The 21204-nt window shown below is 44.1% G+C and overlaps 2 protein-coding genes across 2 annotated transcripts in view; both read right to left on the bottom strand.

The window, feature by feature from the left end:
- PKD2 (polycystic kidney disease 2 (autosomal dominant)) overlaps window positions 1-6356 on the bottom strand; it is a 31757-nt gene extending 25401 nt beyond the window's left edge. Inside the window, exon 1 of the mRNA XM_014961499.1 lies at window positions 5952-6356. Within this exon, the coding sequence (XP_014816985.1) occupies window positions 5952-6348 (397 nt within the window). The 5' untranslated portion in view covers window positions 6349-6356. The remainder of the gene's footprint in view (window positions 1-5951) is intronic.
- A 380-nt stretch (window positions 6357-6736) lies between these two features.
- On the bottom strand, window positions 6737-11309 carry SPP1 (secreted phosphoprotein 1). Its single transcript, XM_014961493.1, has 7 exons — window positions 11161-11309; window positions 9846-9912; window positions 9691-9741; window positions 8682-8795; window positions 8483-8527; window positions 7970-8221; window positions 6737-7484 (listed from the first exon to the last, which is right to left on the bottom strand). Exons 2-7 carry the CDS (start codon window positions 9897-9899, stop codon window positions 7077-7079), a joined length of 924 nt encoding a protein of 307 aa, XP_014816979.1. The 5' UTR covers window positions 9900-9912; window positions 11161-11309; the 3' UTR covers window positions 6737-7076.
- Window positions 11310-21204: the final 9895 nt, after the last annotated feature.

Here is a 21204-nt window from a genome sequence, read left to right as displayed (position 1 = left end):
AAAAAAAATAAATCTTTGATTCATCAAACATACCACAGTAATTTGAAGTAAAATGGAACAGCAAAAAGAGACAGCCAAAACACATTATAAAGCTAAGAACACCATAAGAGTTCAGTTGCTTTGTAAGGTAAGACAGAAAAAGGGTTAATTTGCCTGCTGCAGAACATCATTTGCTAACAGAGAACCTCTTCTCTTTACCTGTAAATACAAAGTATAATGGGGGGGGGGGGAATGTTAGTTGTTTTTAGAAGCCTTTCAGCTACCACATTTTTAAGTTGTGACCTAACCACAAAGTCTACCAGGAAACTTCTCTATTCTCTTACAATAAAAAGTGCACAGCATGCACTAATAGTCTTAGCATTAATTTCTGTTCACGCTCCTTAATTAGTAACTTGGAACCTTCACTAGTGTCAGCTCCCAAAACGAGAGCTTTTTCAAAGCTGCTCTTTAAGTCTAAGTCTGAGAATTTACAGATAGAGACTGCAATTTTACTACACAGAATGCCAAATCCTCACCATTAGGTCATTCTTGAAGACGGAAACACAAAAACAAGAACATTCACAGAGTCACTAATAATAAAGAATTCAACAAATCCAGCTTCTAACACACCGCTACGTTGCACTAGCAACCCTCATAATAAAGGCAGGAAAACATTAGGGAAGAGAGGCTGGAACAGCCAGTGAGCTAAGCTGTCGAGAGAGCGAGTCCTGGCTGTCAGCACATTACTCACCAATAAGATATGTGGTGAGCAGAAAGCTTGCAAGCTTGAATTCTGTCATATTGGAATACTTAGGAATCAGTCAACAAGGAACAGAAAGTTACACGTGAAAAAAAAAAAAAAAACAACTCCACATACCAAACCCAGCATTAGAGATCATACACTGATATTTGTGTTAAATGAACTCTGGATTTGCCCATCAGCTATCTTGAAGCTTCCATTAGTTGTTATGTTTTTGTCTTATTAGAACGTTTGTTTATATACATCAATAATAGCAGTGGTAAGCAGTACTGGATTTAAATTGACATCTACTGCAAGGACCAAAACCATTTTGCTTCCAGCCTTGATTAATAATTTTCAGTTTACTCCTTACATAAATTTTCTATTAATCAATTTTTCAGACAGCATCTAGTACTCTTTCATTTGTCAAATAAATCTGCAAATAACAATTCTCTCATACTCACTCTGTAGCCCAAATGGCTTACCCAAAGAGTATACAAACTCAGAAGAGTTGTCAAAAAATTAAGATCAAAGTAAAAAAAAAAAAAAAAAAGCATGAAACTTATCTTACAATAAAAAGGTTTAGCTTGTTAGGCAACATAGGAAATGAAAATCCTTCTGTTTACAAATATATAAGATGTTATATACCTATATACACATGTGCCCAGGTGGCCAAGAAGGGCACCAGCATCCATCTTGTATCATGATCAGCGTGGCCAGCAGGAGCAGGGCAGAGATGGTGCCTCTGGACTGGGCACTATTGAGGCCTCACCTCGAGGGCTGGGTTCAGTTCTGGGCCCCTCACCACAAGAAGGACATTGAGGGGCTGGAGCGTGTCCAGAGGAGAGCCACCAAGCTGGGGAGGGGTCTGGAGAACAAGTCACACGAGGAGAGGCTGAGGGAACTGGGCATGTTGAGTTTGGAGAAGAGGAGGCTGAGGGGAGACCTCATTGCCTTGTGAAACTTACTGAAAGGAGATTGTAGCGAGGTGGGGGTTGGCTTCTTCTCCCGCGGGAATGACAGGAGCAGAGGAAATGGTCTGAAGCTGGGGCAGGGGAGGTTTAGATTAGATCTTGGGAAGAATGACTTTCCTGAGAGGGTGGTCAGGCACTGGAACAGCCTGCCCAGGGAGGTGGTGGAGTCACCATCCCTGGAGGGATTTAAAGATACATGTAGACGTAGCACTCCAGGGCATGCTCTAGTGCCCGAGTTTGTAGGGGTTTTTTTGTGTGTGTATGGTTGGACTCAGTGATCTCAGAGGTCCTTTCCAACCATGAAGATTCTGTGATTCTGTAATATACATAATGTATATATACATATACCTACACAATCATAAAGCCAAGTTTATAAGGTACAAAATGCATATAAAGTAATTCAGATTTATGTAAAAGTCCTAAGTTCTGCAACTGCTCAAGCCAAGATACATAGCACCAACAGTTCCACCTATACAGAAATTCAGATGCCAGGCAAAGAACCAGGTTGGAGGAAGGAGAGGAAAATGACCCTCAGGCAAAGATGCTTTATCCCCAAACAACAAAACACAGTCTCACAGACCTTAGTTCACATTCCTTAGTAAGGTACAATTGGAGCCCTCACTAGTTCAACTCAGTAAAAATGCCTCAATGAGCTCAATGAGCCTTCATGAGCATTAACCACTAGTAAGTGACTGGAAATGATATTTGATACTTCCATTTAACAATAACTATGAAAATCTTTCAAGAAATATCCCACATACACTCCTCAGTATTGATGCACACGAGCAACAAGGTGACAGCTCTGATGGGCAGATTACCTTTCCAGCCTGGCTCTGGAAACAGACTTTGCTCTTACCTGTCAAAACTTTTGATGACTTTCTGCTTAACAGGGTTGAATATTCATCCCCTCTTCTCCCCTCAGCATCTGGGATGTTTGCTGAAGAGATTTGCAATACTAGAGGGACTAAAGCTACTTCACAGACACTCACATCAGAATCTGAGAAGAATCCACAAAGAGAACCTAAAATTCAGCTAATCTGAAGTAAGACTTTCTATTCCCTTAGTAACTTCTGTTACAGTCTCCCCTATAGTTGCAATTACCAAAATCCCATTACCTTAAATCCTATCTGCATTTTTATTTAACAACTGACTGCAGGAAAAGTGTAATCTGTCACTCAATATCCCCTAGCTGGGGATGGCAACTTGTCTAGCCATGATAACACTATCACCTTTGATATACAAAGGATTAATCCCTCTTGTTGAATACTACTTAGAAAAATGCAAATGCCGTTTCATTAAATAAATCTATACAAACTTTCATCTTGTGATCTTGAAAGCGTGACATTTTCCAGTCTTCAAAGATCCTCATGGTTATCCATGAAACGTCAAAAGAACTACTGAATGCTCCTTCCAGTACTAAAAACTCCATAATGCTTCAAATGCCTATATTAAATTTAGGCTTGAAATCAGCCCTTTCGCTGTGCAGCCTGTAGCAATCACATTCTTCAGAGAAGGTTGTTACCCATGCAGCAGGCAAGTACAGTACAGCACCCTGCAGTACCTCCACAGCACAGAAGTCACACTGAGCCATTTATTGTGCCTATGCATTAATGGTAACATTCTCATGAAAGAGCAAGAAAAGGATCTGTCTACTACAGTAACTTTTGCTACACTTGCCTATAAACACACAATGTAAGCAGGTCAGAAATCAACAGAAACTGTCCATAGTAGCCACAGGGATAAATCCACTCTGAACATTCCTAGAACATGAAACCAGGTCTTTTCACTTTATAGCTAAAAATAAAATACTGCCATTGTACACTGGCAGTCTTAAACAGCAATAGGCAGCTTGATCCACACCTATTATTGAAAATATTTCTTTTGTTTTCAGGCACTGCAAGAAGGTGTAACTTTGCACCATTCTCCACACCGCACACACTTGATTAATAAGCTCAAACCCAGTAGTGTAAAGAGAACCACACCAGTCAAAAGGATACATAAAGTCACCATGTCAAAGGTGGTCCTGATCTTTCAGCCTGAAAGCACAACTATTAAAAGTTCAAGCTATGGATGCACATCAACTCCCAAACTGGTTATTCTTGCTCAAGATACATTGCCTTTAGGCAGCAGGACAGGCCAGGGATCCATCTATCAGAGCAGAACCAAAACACCTTCCCTGGCAACACCTGCTTGATGCTGAAGCCGCTGAAGGCTCAGCTGCACTAATTCTGCCAGCACAGCAAGCAGCTTCACCAAAAGCCAATTCCTCTTGGTTCTGCTGCTTGCTCAGCTGAACAAGGTGAAAATGCATATATAGGCTTAAAACAAAAAAAAACCTACTAGAAAAAAAAGCGTAATAATAAGCAACCTTCCTCCACCCAAAACCAAGCCTAAGCTGTAGATGCAGATGAACAATCAACAAAGCATTTTACCAAGCCTTTGTCAGAATAGTATCTCATGGGGTGAGGGAGAGAAAAAAAAAGAAAAAAAAAAGTCTGCCTGCTGGACCTTCTTTCCATCTGCAAGTACTGTAATCTTACACAAATCACATATTATTAAGCTCTGCCTTCAGGTTCAAAATGGATCAGAAATCAGCACCAAAATCGGTCCTAGTGTTGAGAATCATTTTGAGTTTTACTGCAGAAGCACATGACGGAGATAAAACAGTAGCAACTTATGCCAGGTCACAACAAAGTCACTCTTACACTCACCTCATGTCCAAACACCACTATTTTTCACCACAGTTAAAAGCATATGCAGGAGGTTCCCTCTTGGCAACAACTAGTACAAAGGGAGCATCTGAACAGTCTGTTAGACAAATTTTTTTATAAAAGGACTTTCTCCACGTGAAGCAGCTCCTTTCCTAGGAATTTACGTGTCTCAGCGACAGACTAAACTAAACACACCACTGAAGACTCAAAACACAGTGCCAGTTCATGCATAACACATAATAATCATTGATACTTTTTCCTGGCCATTCTGGTCTCTTGTTATGAAGTGACTTAGTTCATTGAACACTCTCTCAATAAAATCTGCTGAAAAGAAAACATGCTCTATTCCATAATCTCTGCAAGTCTGACTTGCATCCAAGTACAACACTGCAATAATCAAGAGGGATTTATTTTGGTGCAAGACAGTTGAAGACAGAGAAATCATTACAGCAAATGAGTTTTTGAATGCACGTGAAAATCAAAGTGAAGACATACAGGACATACAATAGCCTAATTTACAAGTCCCTGCTTAAAATCAAGTTCATTTTGACATCTCTGCTGATGCTGTGCTAGCCAGTAACAGTACAATCTATCACTTCAGAAAATACACATTTTAGAAGAAACCTTATTTTCTAAACATGGTTTAATTTTCCTGCAGCTTTATAACTATAAAGACTTTGTCTGACACTTAAACAAATCCTAGGTTTAAAATCCTCACAATTTGATGCTGACATTTTAAGCTTCTCTGAAAAGGAAGGGGAGTTTCTCACGTGCTCTCCCACAACCTTGAATCCAGCGAGTTCACCATTTTTTCTGCTCTGTCACATCAACTCTGTACAGAGCCAGCTCAGCACAGGGTTAACACAGCAGGTTTAGAACAACACTCCAAATGCTTCCATTTATACTCCAAACTATGCCCCTGCTCACCAGTTGTGCATCAACAGGCGGCTCTAACAATCGAGGGCAGCTCCAAGGCACCGTGCCACATCGCAGAAAAGCAAAAGCGAATAAACAATCCCAGTCTAAGCAACAAATGCCATCCTAACCACTTCTTTTACAGGACAGAGAATGCTGAAAAAGAGAGAAAGAGAAGCGTTCTGCTCAAACTCTCCAAACACCTGACCAGAATAGCCACGTGTATCCAAAAAACATTCAGGAGAGTCTCCTACACTGAACGCAGCCAGGACTAAGACCCGGGGAGCAGAGAGCTCTGTGCTTCAGACAAAAGGAAGGGAACAGGTGTGCGTATATACGTGCATGCTGGGAGGCATAACCAAGACAGAGTCTAGAATATGGATGTGCACTAAGCTGTGGGGACATAGACAGGAGCAAGCACGGATGGACAGACGGGAGAGGGGAAAACAACACGGCTAGAGGAAAAAGAGGTAGCAAGGAGGCGGGTGGAAGAAAACGCAAAAGAACTACAAACAACTCATAAACGCTCCTCTGGGCGACAGAGAGGAAAAGGCAGCCGAGCTGCAGGAGCCCAGCGCCTTGGAGTCACGCTGCGGCAGAGGGAACAGGGCAGCGGGGGGCAGAGGCTCTCACCTCGCAGCCGCCGCGCCAGGCGCTTGGCCCAGGCCGCGCGGTGGGGGGCGGCGCCGTCGGGCGGCACTTGAGGGCGGCTCGGCCCCTCTGCCCCGCCGCGCCCCGCGGGGAGCCGCCGCTGCCGCCGCCCGCCGCCGCCCTGGCCCCCCGCTCCGCTGCCCAACGACGACGAAGCGCCGGCCGCGGGGCCACCCCACTCCACGTCCATCTCCAGCACCGGCCCCGCCGCCGCCCCGTCTTCCTCGGGCTCGAAGCCCGGGTTGTCCCGGCTCCAGGCCTGCCGCGAGCAGGCGGAGAGCGGCGGCGACGGTGGGCAGGAGCCGGCCCGTGCTGCCTCGCCCAGCCGCTCCAGCTCCAGCTGCTCCTGTCCGCGCCGGCAGCCTCCACGGCCCGCCATCAGCCCGCCGCCGCCGCCCGGGGCGGGGCGCCGCCGCTTCCCCGCCTTCCGGCGCCAGCCCGGAAAGCCCGGGGTACGGAGGGAGATGTAGTTGCTTCCCCATCCCCTCAGAGAGGGGCGCGGCCGCTCGGGCCGCACGCGCCTGCCGAGCCGAGAGGCGGGAGGCCCTGAGGTGATAGCGGTGCGAGGGCCGGAGCTGGGTATTTCAGGCCAAGTCGCCCCTCATTCTCGGTAAAAGCAGAAGGAGGCCCCGCGGAGGGGTTTTAGCCACTTAATAAATTACGGGCGAAACAGCTATTTCACGTTATTTTAAAAAGGAGAGGTATTGAAGCTCCTCCTGCAGCCAGCCCCCCACCCCAACCTGGCAAACAGTAACACAGTCCGCAGGTACAGGGTTTTGTGTTTTTATTTAAATCCAGTTACAGCAAAATACAGGCAGGCAGTAGAGAGAGCAGCATGCCAGAGAGGTAACGCTCATTCTGCACATCCAACAGCATTGGCCTCGCTGCCCCAGCCGCTGCCCCCGGCCTGTGAGGCTGGTGAGGCGGGCAGGGCGCGGGGCTGGCACTGCAGGCAGCCGGGGGGAGGCCACCGGGTAAATAAGCAGCCCCAAACACAAAAAGTCACCATGCGCTCTACATTTACAGTTACCCGAAATAAAGCTACACCCCCCCCCTCCCCTTCGGTAGGAACTGGAAAAAGAAGGGAACCATTACATTTGTCTCCCTTTAAAGGGTGACTTCGTTATTTTCGATGCTGTGGTGATCTTGAGCATCCTCGGCACTCTCCAACGTTTGATTGCTGTTATCCTTGGGGTTCTCAGCTGAAGCACGGACCTGGCTCTCCCTACTTTCCATGCTCTGGTGGCTATCCACTCTGATGCTAGCCTTGCTATCATCTCCTTCCACCTCATGGCTATCAAATTTCTGCCGGCTGTCGTTTTCCATGCTCTGGTCACGCTGCTTGCTGTCCAGCTCACTGGTGTCCTGCCCATGGCTCTTGTCAGCCCATTCCCCGCTGATGGCATGCTTCCCCAGGGAGCGGCGGGCAGCAGCATCCTCCCAGGAGAGCCCTGCTTGTTGGCTGCCTGCATCCAGGGCGCTCTCATCATCCTCACTGGCATCATACACAATGAGCTGTGTTAGAAAGGAAAAGAAGAAAGAGCCGTTTTCACTCCTGAGGATGCTGTACGTACTGCACCCAAGCAAGCTGCGTGGGCTGTGGGAACACTCCAAGCTCCAAGCCTGCATGATACGTCTCTGCCTGGAGACACTGTGATCTTCTATGGAGTTACATGAACTTTTCACATTACAAGAATCTCAAGTTTGATCCTGGCCTCAGATTTCATGTGTGCAAGTACATCATGATAGTGCAAATGGCAGTGGTGCATAGCTTGCAGCAGCAGGCCACCCTTCTGCCTCAGCACATCAACAGCCCTCTGGCTATCGATATCCCCTGATCTGGGTTTCTCTTTTCAGAGAAACAAAATACATTCCTTCACTTATGCCTACTTTCACCCCACCAATCCTTTCCACAAATGACTCTCATAAAATAACATCTCTGTTTTCAAGTTCACTACCCTTTTCCCAAAACCTGGGTACCACCGCTCATCACTATTTACCTTTTTTGCAGCTTTGCGGAGTTTTCTAGACTTCACCACTGCAGCTTTTGGCCTCACCCTGTAGGCCACGCTGTCACCTCTGCCGGTGTTGTCTCCCCGAGTGAAAGGGAAAGGAGGGAAGGGTACAGTTACTGGAATGTCTGTGGGGAAACTCGTGACAACCTCATCGGATTCATCTGTGTCATTGGAATCATTATCATCGTCGTCATCATCCACATCTTCATGGCTCTTGCTTGACACATCAGGAAAGTGCTGGAAAACATTTATTATGCATCAGGCAAATAAACATATATGTGACGTGCAGACTGATATCTGTCCTGCTCACCCAGGGTTTATGTACTGTTGAGCTACGTGCACAAATTGTTCTGAATTCACCTCACCCCGCCTGAAGCTTTGTTTCATTTAGGGAGAGATGTTACCATAAGAACTGCATTTAATTGAGAAAAATGAGTGCTGCTACACACTGGCTGCCCTGCAGCACTCAACTGACATTTTGCTGTTCAAAACACTTACTGGTTGTACTGGGTCATCCACGTACTCTTCTGAAGAGTGGAGAGTCTGAAAACAACATACAACTCACTATTAGCACACAAAGGCCTATACAGTAGAGCTCATCAGCATGTTGGCTATTTTTTAAGCGCTTAATCCTAGCTTAATCCTAATCTTGGCATTGAAAGATGTTCTGCTTTGTCTTCCATTTAGTTGTCCATACCTGCTGAGGTGATGCCAGGTCATTCTGTGGGTGCTGCAGACTCTCCCAAGACTGAGAATTTACATGGTGGTGGGGGTGGTGATGATATCTGTGTGAGTGATGGCCCCTGGGGTCCTTCAAAAGAAAAACAAAAGCGGGGGGGGGAGGAAGAGAGGGTTTAATCCACAAAAGAGCACACAGGACAGGCAAAGCTGCTTGCATCACAACCTCTGTTTTCAGCCAGATGTGGCATCTGCAATACACACTCCTTTTGTACAATTCATTGCAGCAGGAGGAGAACTGAGAGCAAGCCATGATCCCAAATGAATGTTATACCCAAACAATACAATACAGATGTGCTGCTTCTACTGACAGATCCTGGGGAATTTCAGATCAGTTTCTCCAACTCCTTTTTATCAAGTGAAATTTGGAGGTATGTCCACCGTTTCTGCTACTTCTCAGGTCCTTTTTCTAAGAGTGATTTATCTCCCATATCATGAAGACTCTAAACTACATGTAGTAGCTGATAATCAGAGCAAAGAATTGATTTTACATGGATAGTAGTTGGCAACAGAGTATAAATCAAATAGCTATATACAAGACTAATAGTGTTCACTCACACCACTCCAAAAAATCATGGGAATTGGATTAAAGTGCTCTTCCAACACCAAATATTGCCATCTGATACATACTAATAAATGCGGGTTATAGTAGTTGTGCCATGCTACATTCCTTTTATCTTTTTTAACTGACAGCTTACACATTTTTTCATTAAGAAAAAAGATTTCTAGTGCTGGTCCAGAGATGCAACTCACAAAAGTTAGGACACCTAACATGGCAAAAATCTATTGACATCATTGGCTCTCTGCTTTGGCTACCTGAGAAACTAGCTTGTAACAGCCAGGTGAGGACATGTTCTGCAAGCAGCTACAGTCATAAAACAAGTATCAGACAATGTGTATTAGAGAAAAAAAAATAAATCAAAAAGGATTTGTTAAAGAAAAGGAATAGAAAGACAAAAGGAGCTTACATATTTTTCTTCGGAGCTGGCAGAAATGGCATGCTGCTTGGATTTACTCACCTTGAAGGGAGAAAAGACAAAAAGCATTTGTCAGTATTCATTTCTTGCTAATATGCAAAGAAAATATGCAAGTGATTGCTGATATGCATTTGTGATTTACTCACTGGCCATGCAGTGGTGATGCTGATAAGGCATAAACAGAGAACTGCCACCTTCATTGTGATGTTTTACCTAGAAAATATTTTGGAACAGTGTGGTAGTTAGAGTCAAAAAGGTAAAATACCACAAAAATGCAATAGACTTTTTCTTTCTCCTGGATACTTCACTGTGCCAAGACCAGCTTTCTACTGGTCTTTCTACTTCAGCCTGCCCATGCCAATCTTTTTCCTCTGTTCTTCATTACCACCAGCTGGTTTTCTAATGACTTGGCAACTTAAAAGCTACAAGAATTTTAAAACCAGGTACTGAGAAGTGCTGAGCAGTGTTGAGAGCAGGCACACTGGCCAGACTCCTGTCAGCTACTGACTTGCACTGGCAAAGGAAAAGCTTTGTGAAAAACAAAGTACTATAAAGATCAGCTTTTGTTTATCTTCATTCATTTCGTCAGAAGAGACAGGATAAGACAAACTCAGCTTGGATTCTCTTTTCAGCTATTTTAAAACTAGTTTTCAGGGTTATTAACTGAAGTCACTGTGAGTAAACTCAGTTTATATGAACATAAACTGCTTTTATTGATAGACCTTTATTTCCCCCTTCCAGAAGTTTGAACAGAATAACCCATGTTTCCAAGTCAGAGATGAAGTGAGATATCTGCTCACATTGCAGTTTTCACAATTTAATAAATTAGTGATTCCTGCTGAAATTAGGAGGGTGCTGAGCTACAGTAAATTCTGGTGCTGACAGACCAATTCCCAGGGTAAGGAACATCCTTGAAAAGTTAAGCTGATTTATTGATGGACAAGAGGTATTTAAAACTTTACTAAATAAAAGCAGGAAAGGGGCCCATTTAAAATACGTTAGTAGAGCTGGCCCTGAGACAGGAGACTGTGTTAGAGGTACTGCACTGTGTTAGAGGTACTGCACTTTCAAGAGTTAGGCAGAGAAGGGTGCATTCCTATCCATTCAGTAGCGTGCATCACAAACTGCTAGCCTGCCAGGAGAAATAAGGACACTGCCAAGCAGTAGTTACATGACGGAGGAAACTTTCTGTGTTCAAGTACCAGCTTTGAGTTTCCAGCACTTGATTCAGTGGCAGGGTAGATAGTAACACACTCCCAACATCTATCAGCACAAAGTTTTAAAGTTATGATTATGTATAATACCTGGCATCACTAAAGCAATCTTGCTCCTATAAAAGCACACCTTTTTCCACAGAGTCCGTGTCCAGTGAAGCAGTTTTCAAAGATCTCCTGCCCAACACTTCCTTGACTAAAGCTGCAGACAGAGTGGCACATGTCAGGTAAAAAAGCAAAAAATTACCTTTTCTGGTGCTGGAGTAGTCAGCTGCAATAAGAGTGCTCTTAGTGATCCCAGCAGCAGCTCCAGCCAGTTGATTCCCAGCAGTTCTGGCTTTCTCCCCTCGTCCCCTGACTGCCTGACATCTCCAACCTCAGGGAATTTAAACCCTGTCCCGGGCACGGCCACCAATCCCCATGTGGCGGAAAAAGATGAGGTCATAAGGCTCCTGGCCACCATCCTGCCCACGTTCTCCAACACTTCCTCTTTGGCTTTGTGGGTTTTGAAGCAAACAAAAGCTACTCTATGGTTAAAACATTACTTATGGACAAGATCATTAACCAGCAGGTCTGTTGAATGCACAGCATTTGGTATTGTGTGGGAGGACTTCAGGGCATGTCTGTCCTTTTGTGAAAAGACAAAGCCCAGTTTCCAAGAAACCTTCCCTGCCCTGTTCTGTAGGGGGTAAGAATATGTAATGTGTGCAGGAAGAAAGGGATCTGAACATAAAGCTCCCTAAAAAGGTGTTAAAACTTCCCCAAGAATATGGCCTTTTGCTGTTTTGGTCTGAACAGAATCAAAAATATGTCTAATATTAGTGTGTCTCAATACCTTTGTAAAGGTACACAAGAGCCACTGATAGTCTAATTAAAAAGGGGTTGTGCAACATCATCAGAAATTCTCACTCCTTTTCATTCACTCTCTCAGATGGTTTGGTTGAATCACCTGCTACAGCTGTCTGCTGCACCAAACCTGCTCAAGAACCCTTTTCAGGGACTAGATGCCAGATATTTTTCAAGCTAAAAAAAGAATAAGTTAAAAAAAAAAAGCAGTTATAGCTCCAGTATGAGAAGTGCCATGACTAGCATTGGGAAGCAAGGGACATCATGGGATGAAATTCCATGGCTGCTATGGAGCAGTGCAGTCCTGCTGATGGGTGACAGATCTGTTCTGGAAGCACCTCATTCGGGTGGCCATACCTTTGGATAGATTCTGCCTCATCTGTGATGTGCTCTGAGACTTTCTTCCATTCTGTGACTCTTTAAAATGACAATGAGGTGTCATTCAAATACAGGAAAACATTCCATATAGCCCCTTTAGGAGGCAGAATGTTTATAACTGTTTCAAAGCGGTTATCTTTCTCCTCATTTCTGATACCCAACTTATGTTTGATGTGTTGTTAGTCAAGCAGCAACAAAATAGACACCTTCATGTCCCAGTCCATGTTACCAGTTATCCTGTGCTTACTAACACTTCTGTGGCATGATTAGAAACACCATTAGACACATACCCAAGTTAGCTCAGCAACTCCCCATCCCATCATCACACCTATCTAATTATATTTTTGAGTTGAGAGCAGCAACAGCTAGAAATTTAACTTAGTATGCTTAATAGAGTATCCTAATATCCTATGAGGAGACCTGAATAAAAAGATAATACATCATTTAATAGTTCTGCATGTCCATAAATCCATGTACACATCCGCCTGAATGAGGACTATCCTAGCTTTTATTTTTGGAGCTATGTAACCATTATTATTTACTAATTCAGGAAAGGCTTATCAAGCAAAAAAGCCTTCAGTAACTAGGATATCAGATTTAGATAATTTATATCATCTCTCATCATATCTGCAGCTCAGTGCTTCTGGAAACCAGTTTGCTGAAGCCCTTGAATGCAGATGCAGGACTAGAGCTGTAAGTGGATTTTTCAGGTTTCAGCTCGACCGTTATGAGTATCATAATCATTATGAGTATCACTGAGTATTAGCTTGAGTTGATACACCCAGATTATAATACATCACTAGGGCTGCTTCAAATTTTGTTGACTCCAGGGAATGGCAAAGGAGGCTCTTTGGTAGCTGAGTACCTTTGATCCCAAACACCGATGCAAATGAACACTCCACCTTGCAGCTCCGCTGAATGGTAAGAAGAAACTACTCCCATGCGACAGTCCTCTGGGTGAGACACTGAGACTGAGAAGCTTGGTGGCTCATACCACTGAATGTGAGACTGGATATGCTGAGTTCTGCTCTCCTGTCCACATACACTCAATCAAGTTTTAAGGCTGCAAAAACCTACTCTAACAACCATTCATCAAGGTACACATAACTGAAAAACAAAATTGTACTGAAAAACTCCCTAGAGTTCTTGTCTGGCCAAAACAATAACCTTCCAGCACCTGCAATCTGCATAATGGCATATTACTGCCTATCAGACTTTCAGGAAAATACATATTATGTCAGCAACCTGTTTCACCAAATTCAGCAGCAGTTATCAGTCATGCCATTAGAAACACAGTCTTCCTGCAGTTTCTTAGAGACCTTCCAGTACAGGTCACTTGTTGCTGTGGTTTTTCAAGGCAAATGTTTTCTGAGTGCCTGGAACACTTGTCTCTAGGCAGAGATGCTACATGGCCCCCAGGGAATTGTTTCTGGCAAACAATTGACATTTCCAGTGTGCCGGGAGGTGGCAGCATTTCTGAGTACCGTTGCCAAATATGATATATTGACATATGGTTGATTTTGTATGAACAAAGGAACAACAGTGGTGTTTTGCTGTAATCCAGAAGCAGGACGTGAAGCAACAGTTATTACTTGATGGCTTCATTTTATGCAAGATCAGCCAGTACAGAACTGTAGTAAATTTAGCACTTGCCTCATACCCATCGTTATGTGGTTGTTTATCCTGTAAATCATTTCGTCAAGCTGAAAAATCCTTTGCCTTGGCAGGAGGTAGTGCTTCTCGACCTCTCAGAGATAAAGAACAAGCAGGGCAGAAAGGGGGGAACTTTCATCATTTTCACTTCCCACATTAGAATACCTAATTTTGGAGTGAGCACTTGGCTGGTGGTGGCACAGCAGAAGCAACTTGCTCGAGTTTGTACAAGTGGGAGGGTACATGATTTCAGCTTTCAAGAGCTGTCAGGGTCCGTATGGAGCACAACTGAGACAGGCTGTAATTTGTTGCACGTAAGTGACATTTTTTACTCAGCTATCCTGTCAAACAAAGCTTTTGACCACAATTTCTTCCATCTTGGGCTGTGTTAGGAACATGCAGTTAGGCTGTCATTTCATGTTGCTGAGAAGTGCTAGCAATGCCTCCCTATGCAACGTCCGACACGTACCCAAGATCCTGAGCTGAGACATGGGCATGACACCTGACAATATCTCTGGTTGGTGTGGGAAATCCCAGCCTGCCTGCAGTGATGTGTAATGTGTAATGTCCAGTCTTTCAGGAGAGCTGGCTTTTGTATATATCCCCCAAAGCCCTTAAATTTTTGCAAGGAAAATTTCAAAAGTGGGATAAAACTTACATTCAGCAGTTGGTAGGCTTCAAAAAATCTCCTGCTTCTTAAATAGACTACATAGACCACCATGGCATTTGTGTCCAGGCCTAGGAGAACATTAGGTATGCAGAAGGGATACGAGTGTCAGATCTGTTTGGAAAAAAAAAAATTACAACAGAGATTTGCTCCTTACATGTGTGATCAGGGCACCCTGATAGCACATGCTGTGCAGCACAGCTGTCTGTCTTTTGCTTTGCACCACTTAGAGCATTTCCAAACCAGAGAAGCAACCGAGCAAGCAGCAGCAAAGTTTCTCCCAAGCAAAAGCTCTTGTGGATGGACAGACCAGGCCAGTTCAGAACAATTCCAGTCTCCCTGCCACTTCTGATCTGCAACACAGCTCAAATGACTAGTTGGCATGGCAAGCTCTGTGTAGCCCTCATTCAGGCAATAAAGTGGGTTATGGTATCTTGCTTTTCCAGAGCCAGCCCTAGCCATTCCTGGTTGCAGAACTAGGTACAACAGTGACCTAGAGATGCAGTAGGTGATTAATTGAGACAGAACAGAGTTTTTCTGGGAAACAACCCCACTCTAAGTGGCCAACATATTAGAATGTGCCAGTGTTTGACAGATAGCACAGGTTTTTGGTCTGTCCTTATCTCCCTCTATATAAAGAGAGCCCACTTGCTTGTCTCCTCTGACTTCTGAGACTAGTTGCTACCTATTCCCATTTTCAAATGCCTTTTTAGGAACAGCTTTGGAAACTGAAGAAAAAAAATAAATATTTGAGAAGTTGCCATACAGCTGTGGCCCAAAAATCCTGGAGGCTGAATAGCCTCAGTCAGATCCCAGCTTGCACAGAGCCCAGTGGCTGCTCCTACTACAGCATAAATACAGTCCAGCTGTCTGTAACTCCCTGAAATGGAGCCCTATTGACGTTTCCTCCCTTAACTTTTACAGCCTCTAGAAAAAACAATTTTTTCCACTTTTTTTTCCCTGTTGAAATCAATGTATTTTAATACATGGAGCAGCAGAAATTAAACCAGCACAGAAACATTATGTTACCAGTGTGAAGAGCAAAACACCAGATATTCTGGTGCTGGTTTTGTGGCTGTGTTTCACTCTGAATTGGCAGAAAAAGAATTGCATTTGTTTGAACTGAGAAATTTAATAAACACAGTAATAGTCTGAACTACTATTAGAAACAAAAGCAACCAACCAATGAAAGTATATATGGTGTAGGTTTTCATGACTGCCATTTTGTGATGTATGTAATCCTCAAGAGGCGGTTGTTTAAAAACAGGAGGATGAGATTTTCAGCATCGCAGTGGGAGCTGAGCTCAATCCACTCTCATAAGATGCTGGCTCTGAAGCCTGAACACTGCTGCAGAGAGAATGTTCCAGGGTGAAGGACAGCACCTGGTGCATGTGCTTAAATCCTCTATGTGCTCATATGGAAGTAGCCATCAGATTGCCAGCTCAGGGCTCCTGGTCTGAGTATTGAGGGGAATTTGACGGTAGGAAATTATCTTCACAGAAGATTGCTTTTTGGACAGGCATTGCAAAAACTTTGTGACAAGTTGTTTCCTTCTCTCCTCTCACTGCTACCTCAGTTCACCATTTCCTATCCTACAGCAAAATTTTCTCCCGGTGAGGAAGGATACTAATGGAAATGTCTGAATATGCAGAATGGGTATGGAAAGAACAGCATCTTCTTGCTCTGCGTTGTGAAACTGTTGGAAAGTCACAAGACGCCTGTTCCACCTAGTGCAGGGACTTTTGGCAGGGCACCACAGGAACAATTCTGCACACTCAGCACCCCTCCGCTTGCATCTTCACTAAGCTCTGCTGGCAAAGCATGAAGAGCCACCCCCTTACTGCAAGGAACAGAACAGATTACAGCACAGCATGACAGAGAAGAAGTGGACAGGGAAGATGATGGGCCAACTCCTCCTCTGCCGTCACCCACACTCTGCTTCTGTACATAACTGAGATGAACACTGCAACCCTATACTGCATGATGGAGGGAGAGTCCTAATAATGTGCCCTGGTAATCCTTATCACTCAACAGCCTTGATTTTGCATTCTGCATGTACCATGTTGAGCTCATGTCATGTTTCCACATGCAACTACACAAGGCTCACAGCATGAGGAGCAGAGTCCAAAAAAGGTTGCTACCAATCCCAGAGACAAACCTTTTACAAGAACACAATTTCTGAGTGCCTCCTGGGAAGGGCCAGCACAAAACAGATAATTTGGAGAGGTGCTGGGCATTACGCAATACAGGATTGCAGCCTGCATATCTGTGGTTATCTGTACACAAGGCATCTTTTCTGCAGCCTGCCCTGACTTTTCGATTTCCAGAAGGTCTGGGGAAGGTGAAGCATGTGCTGCTAGGACAGGTTGTGACCCTGTCAGTAAACCTGACCTCAGACCCAGGCTGGACTACACACCGGAAACCCTTTGGATTTTATGTGGCTTCAGGTTTTGTTGTGAGCAGCTTTCTTAACTCTCCGTCTAGGGCTGCTATGGTCTGAGGTGGGACGGATGCAGAACTGAGTCAGTGAGAAAGCAAACATCTCCTGGGCACTGTGCGCCAGGGTGTGGGCCCCTGTTGGTGGAGTGGGAGGAAAAACCCATCTGTGGTTCTGATGAAGGGAAATTAAAGAGTTGGGACTGGATTTGGGGAGGAAGTTGTTTGGCTGAAAGCTGATTTGATTTTCTGGGGGAACCAAAAACCAGGAGGGTAGGATCAATACCTCTGCTGTCCTGACTGAGTCCCACAAAGAGATTCCTCATGGCTTGCTCAAACTCGGAGGCGATGAGGCTGTTGTCCCTCGAAGGTCATCCAGGCAGGAGCTCTGCAGGAACCAGACTTCACTGCAGCAATGCATCATTTTGGTTCCGGTTTGGAAAACCAGGACATATCCTTCATGTTAGGATACTTCATCTTAATTGGTATTGGGGCAGCCACCCTTTGTACAACAAGCACTCAATGTGCCAATAGAGAACATCACCCAGACCCAGCAATTTATCCTTCTATTTTGCATATTAAAATTGTATTAATCCTTTCAGTTTTTAAAAATTGTTTGGGTGTTGGGTTTTTTTATGGAATGGAAAGGAGTAACTCACACCTGACAGGTGTTACCATCAACAAGTCAAAGTAGATGTTAATTTTCCTAATTGTATACTTTTTCAAGTAAATGGGATAAACTGATATACTGAATAGTTCAGATTATGGGTAATACAAGTGTCTGGGAAAAAAAAAAAAAGTAAAAAGGTTTCTTTTCATTAGAAAGGTACCTTCCCCTCCCACCGCTCTTCTCTTGTTCAATCAGTTTTCTTTCCCTTCCTGCTTCCCTTTTAGCAGGACTGCATTGGGAAAATATTTTGTTTTGGAAAGTACCGATTTACTATCTGCTGATCTGGCAGCTCGTGTATGTAAGGTACCCTTCCTTACTCCCCAGATTTGTCACCTCCTGGACTGGCCAGTCCCTGACCCTGCCCAGCCCTGAGGACGGGAGCCCAGCAGCCTGCGTGGGGACACTCCGAGCTTGCCTAGGCAGGAGCACGGACAGCCTGCGAGGGACGGGAGCACGGCAGCACAAACAATGCTGGCAAGCCCCTGCTCTCCTTCCTTGCCTACCGGCTCTCTCTGGAAGGGAAGTGCTTTTTTGGAAATACATAGTTGAGAGATAATCACATCCAGATTTAGGAAATAACGTTTTGCACATAATTCATGCTGGCCACCTAGACAGATTATCGGTTGAGCATGTAGCTATAAATTTGGCAGAATAAAAGGCAAACTGTGGTTGGCATATGGATGCAAAGCAGGAAGCAAGCTGCAGCTATACATTAACTAGAGGAAAGGAAAGCCTAAGAAACAGGGTTAATCAGCAGGCTCTGAAGCAAACAATAAGAAGGGGCAGCTGACAGGGCAACTAACTTTTGAGGACCGTATGCAGCATCAGGGCTCTTTGCATTAGGAAAAACATTACCAGTCAATAAATAACAAGCCATAACTGCTGTTTTCACCACTGAGTCTTGTTTATCACAAAGAAGTCAAATGACTTCTCCTCACCCATGGAAAATATGAACACAGAGGATGACAAGCAATTTTGGGAAGCAACATCCGTTCTGTATGGAGAAACTTGATCTGCTGTACCCAAAATAACCGATGTTGAAACACAGACTAAATCTCATCTAAGCAATTGATTAGACAAAATGAGGAAGCACAACTGCTTATTGGAGCTGTGTTGGTCTCACCTCAGCAGGGCAGTAACAGAGCAGAGACACGTGGGGCTAAGCTAGACTGGAAATCATAGAATTTGCAGATCTAAGGAGGCAGGTTGTTAACAGATAACTCTGTGCCCTCAGCAGGATGCTGAAAAGCATTTATTATGACACTTGGTGCCTGAAGAAAGCGCTACAGGAACTCTGGCACTTGTACCTTCATTGGCACTGATGCAGTTGCAGCCCATGGAAATCTGCTTGTCTGAGTCCTGCAGGACCATGCTGCTGCCCACACCCCTGATGTTCCTACTCCTGCACTACCCTCATAGTGCAGGCAACTGCATATCAACTCAGCTACTCTACCCAGGCTCCCTTGATGTGATAAACAGAGGGAAAAAAACAGCGTGGTGGCTACAGCAAAAACCAGCACTGGCTGCAGGTCAACATTCAGCTAGCAAAACTCCTTAGATAAATGATTTGTGCAGAGGAGGTTCTTCTATATTCACCTTTTGCAAAAAGAAGCTAACTTCCTCTGGGACAGAGGGGATATAGAGAGACATCCCAGTGTTGGCCTCAATGCACAAAGTGGCTAGAATTTTACTGATTGAAAATTGGAGGCATAATTACATCGCAGGCTGAAAGTCTGATCAGCAGCACTGCTTTGCTTTGGCTCAGCCACAGCAATACACACACTCAGAGATGCACATATATACTAATGTACATACGCACATATAGTTAATATTTTAAATTCCACTTTCTTGACCAAATGAAGTTCTGGAGTTCTGAGTGACATGAAAGTTACACAAAAAAACCCCAAAAATCAACAGCAAAATTGAGCACTGGACCATGACGAGTACCAGTGAGACTAGTCTGAGCCCCCTTTTTCAGGGTTGAGCAAAGTTAGAAAGAGGAGAGCTTAACTTCAACAAATATTCATGGCCATGTATGTCTCCTTTGCCTCTGCATAAGGCAAAATAGCCAGGCTGATGCATGGGGCATTTTTAGATATACTTCCAATCTTTCAGATCAGTTGATTCATTCATCCTAGGTGGCTGCGATCATGCGAGGGAGCAGTGTAACACAGCAGCAGTCCCATTTGACACGGATTCCTGCAAGAGGAAACGCAGGACTGAGTCTCAGAGCCAGGGCAAGAGGAGGTAGGCTGTGCAGGGAACACTCACCATGGCTTTTTTTTCACCAGTGCCATGAGTGTCATTGCTGGGATATAACACTGTGCTTGCTGGCTTGTCTGAGGTCTTACGATGTTAGGAAGAATATAGATTTTCCAATGATAACTAGAAAACCAGTAGCATCAAAATATTAAGAAATGAAAACTACCATATCAAGATTTTTTTGAGGTAGCCTTTCTTTTAACTTTGTGTCTACCATACCTGCCCTTCCCACACTGATGTTGTAGCATGTGACTTAAATAATTTTCAGCAAATACAATATCCATTATGACTCTGATCTTGCAAAGCTACTGTATGAGCACAAGCTTTCTCTTCTTGATCATACAGTTATCAGAGCCGGTCAGTGGATAAAGACTATTAAATATATTTTAAAAAAGGGGGCAACTATAAGACTTGATGTAATAATAATTTGCCCATTTTGTTTATTAGCTCTTGGCTCGACACTGCCAATACATCAGACAAAGTGTAGATGCCTGGGAGATACTAAAAATCTCACTCTGAATTCACCATTATGCTAGCATTTCTCTTAATACATTGGTTTCCCATCATTAGCGTAATGTAAAGCAAGGAACAATACAGAGGCAAAATAGAAAAAAAAATTAACCTGGCCAAATAATTGCATTCTTTGGCTGCAGTTTTTAAAGATCTTTCTTTAACAGGAGAGAAAGTCTTCCCTGTAGATTTCAGTGGAAAACAGCTATGTTTGCAGATAGTGCATTGGAGGCAGGGAAAGAGGGCAGCTTTTTTTATTACATGGGCTACACAGACACTGCAAATTGAAGCTTAAGACAGCAGCTGCTGCTCCTGTTTCACCATGATATGGCCTGCCAACAATTAGTCTGTCTGCTTGGGCTGCTCTTCTTCCCTAACCCATCCCCGCATAGCAATTAACAGGGGCAAGAGCAAGTCTGTGCACTCCCTTGTTACGTGTTGGAGCAGCTGCTTGGGCAGTTCAGGGGAATAAGCAGAAGTTCTTTCCTGGAAAGCCAACAATTCTTCCAGCCTGAATTTGTAATATGGACAGACTAAGATAGTCAATCACTACAGTGTACAGTTGAAACATAGCAGAAGGTGAGGATTTGTGGATTTTTTAGGCTAAACCAGGCCATCGTCTCCTTTGACCCCCTGCACAAATCAGACTGAAAGACCATCTTCAGATACTGCTGAGCCTAACAGCCTGTATTTGGTCAAATGCAGGTATTGCTCCTGAATTGGAGTTTTCCATAAGGTCATACTGATGAGCTCTAACTACATGGACCATCCGTAACTCTCAGAATTAAATTATGCACAGGCTTTCCCATATTTTTTTTTTGTGGGTGAGAGATTGTTCATGCCATTTACACAATTCAGCTGTGTATAA

Source organism: Calidris pugnax, unplaced genomic scaffold, assembly GCF_001431845.1.
Source record: "Calidris pugnax isolate Ruff unplaced genomic scaffold, ASM143184v1 scaffold694, whole genome shotgun sequence".
In the NCBI taxonomy this organism is placed as follows: domain Eukaryota; kingdom Metazoa; phylum Chordata; class Aves; order Charadriiformes; family Scolopacidae; genus Calidris; species Calidris pugnax.
The sequence above is the reverse complement of the archived record's forward strand: the minus strand, read 5'-3'. Positions and strand labels throughout refer to the sequence as shown.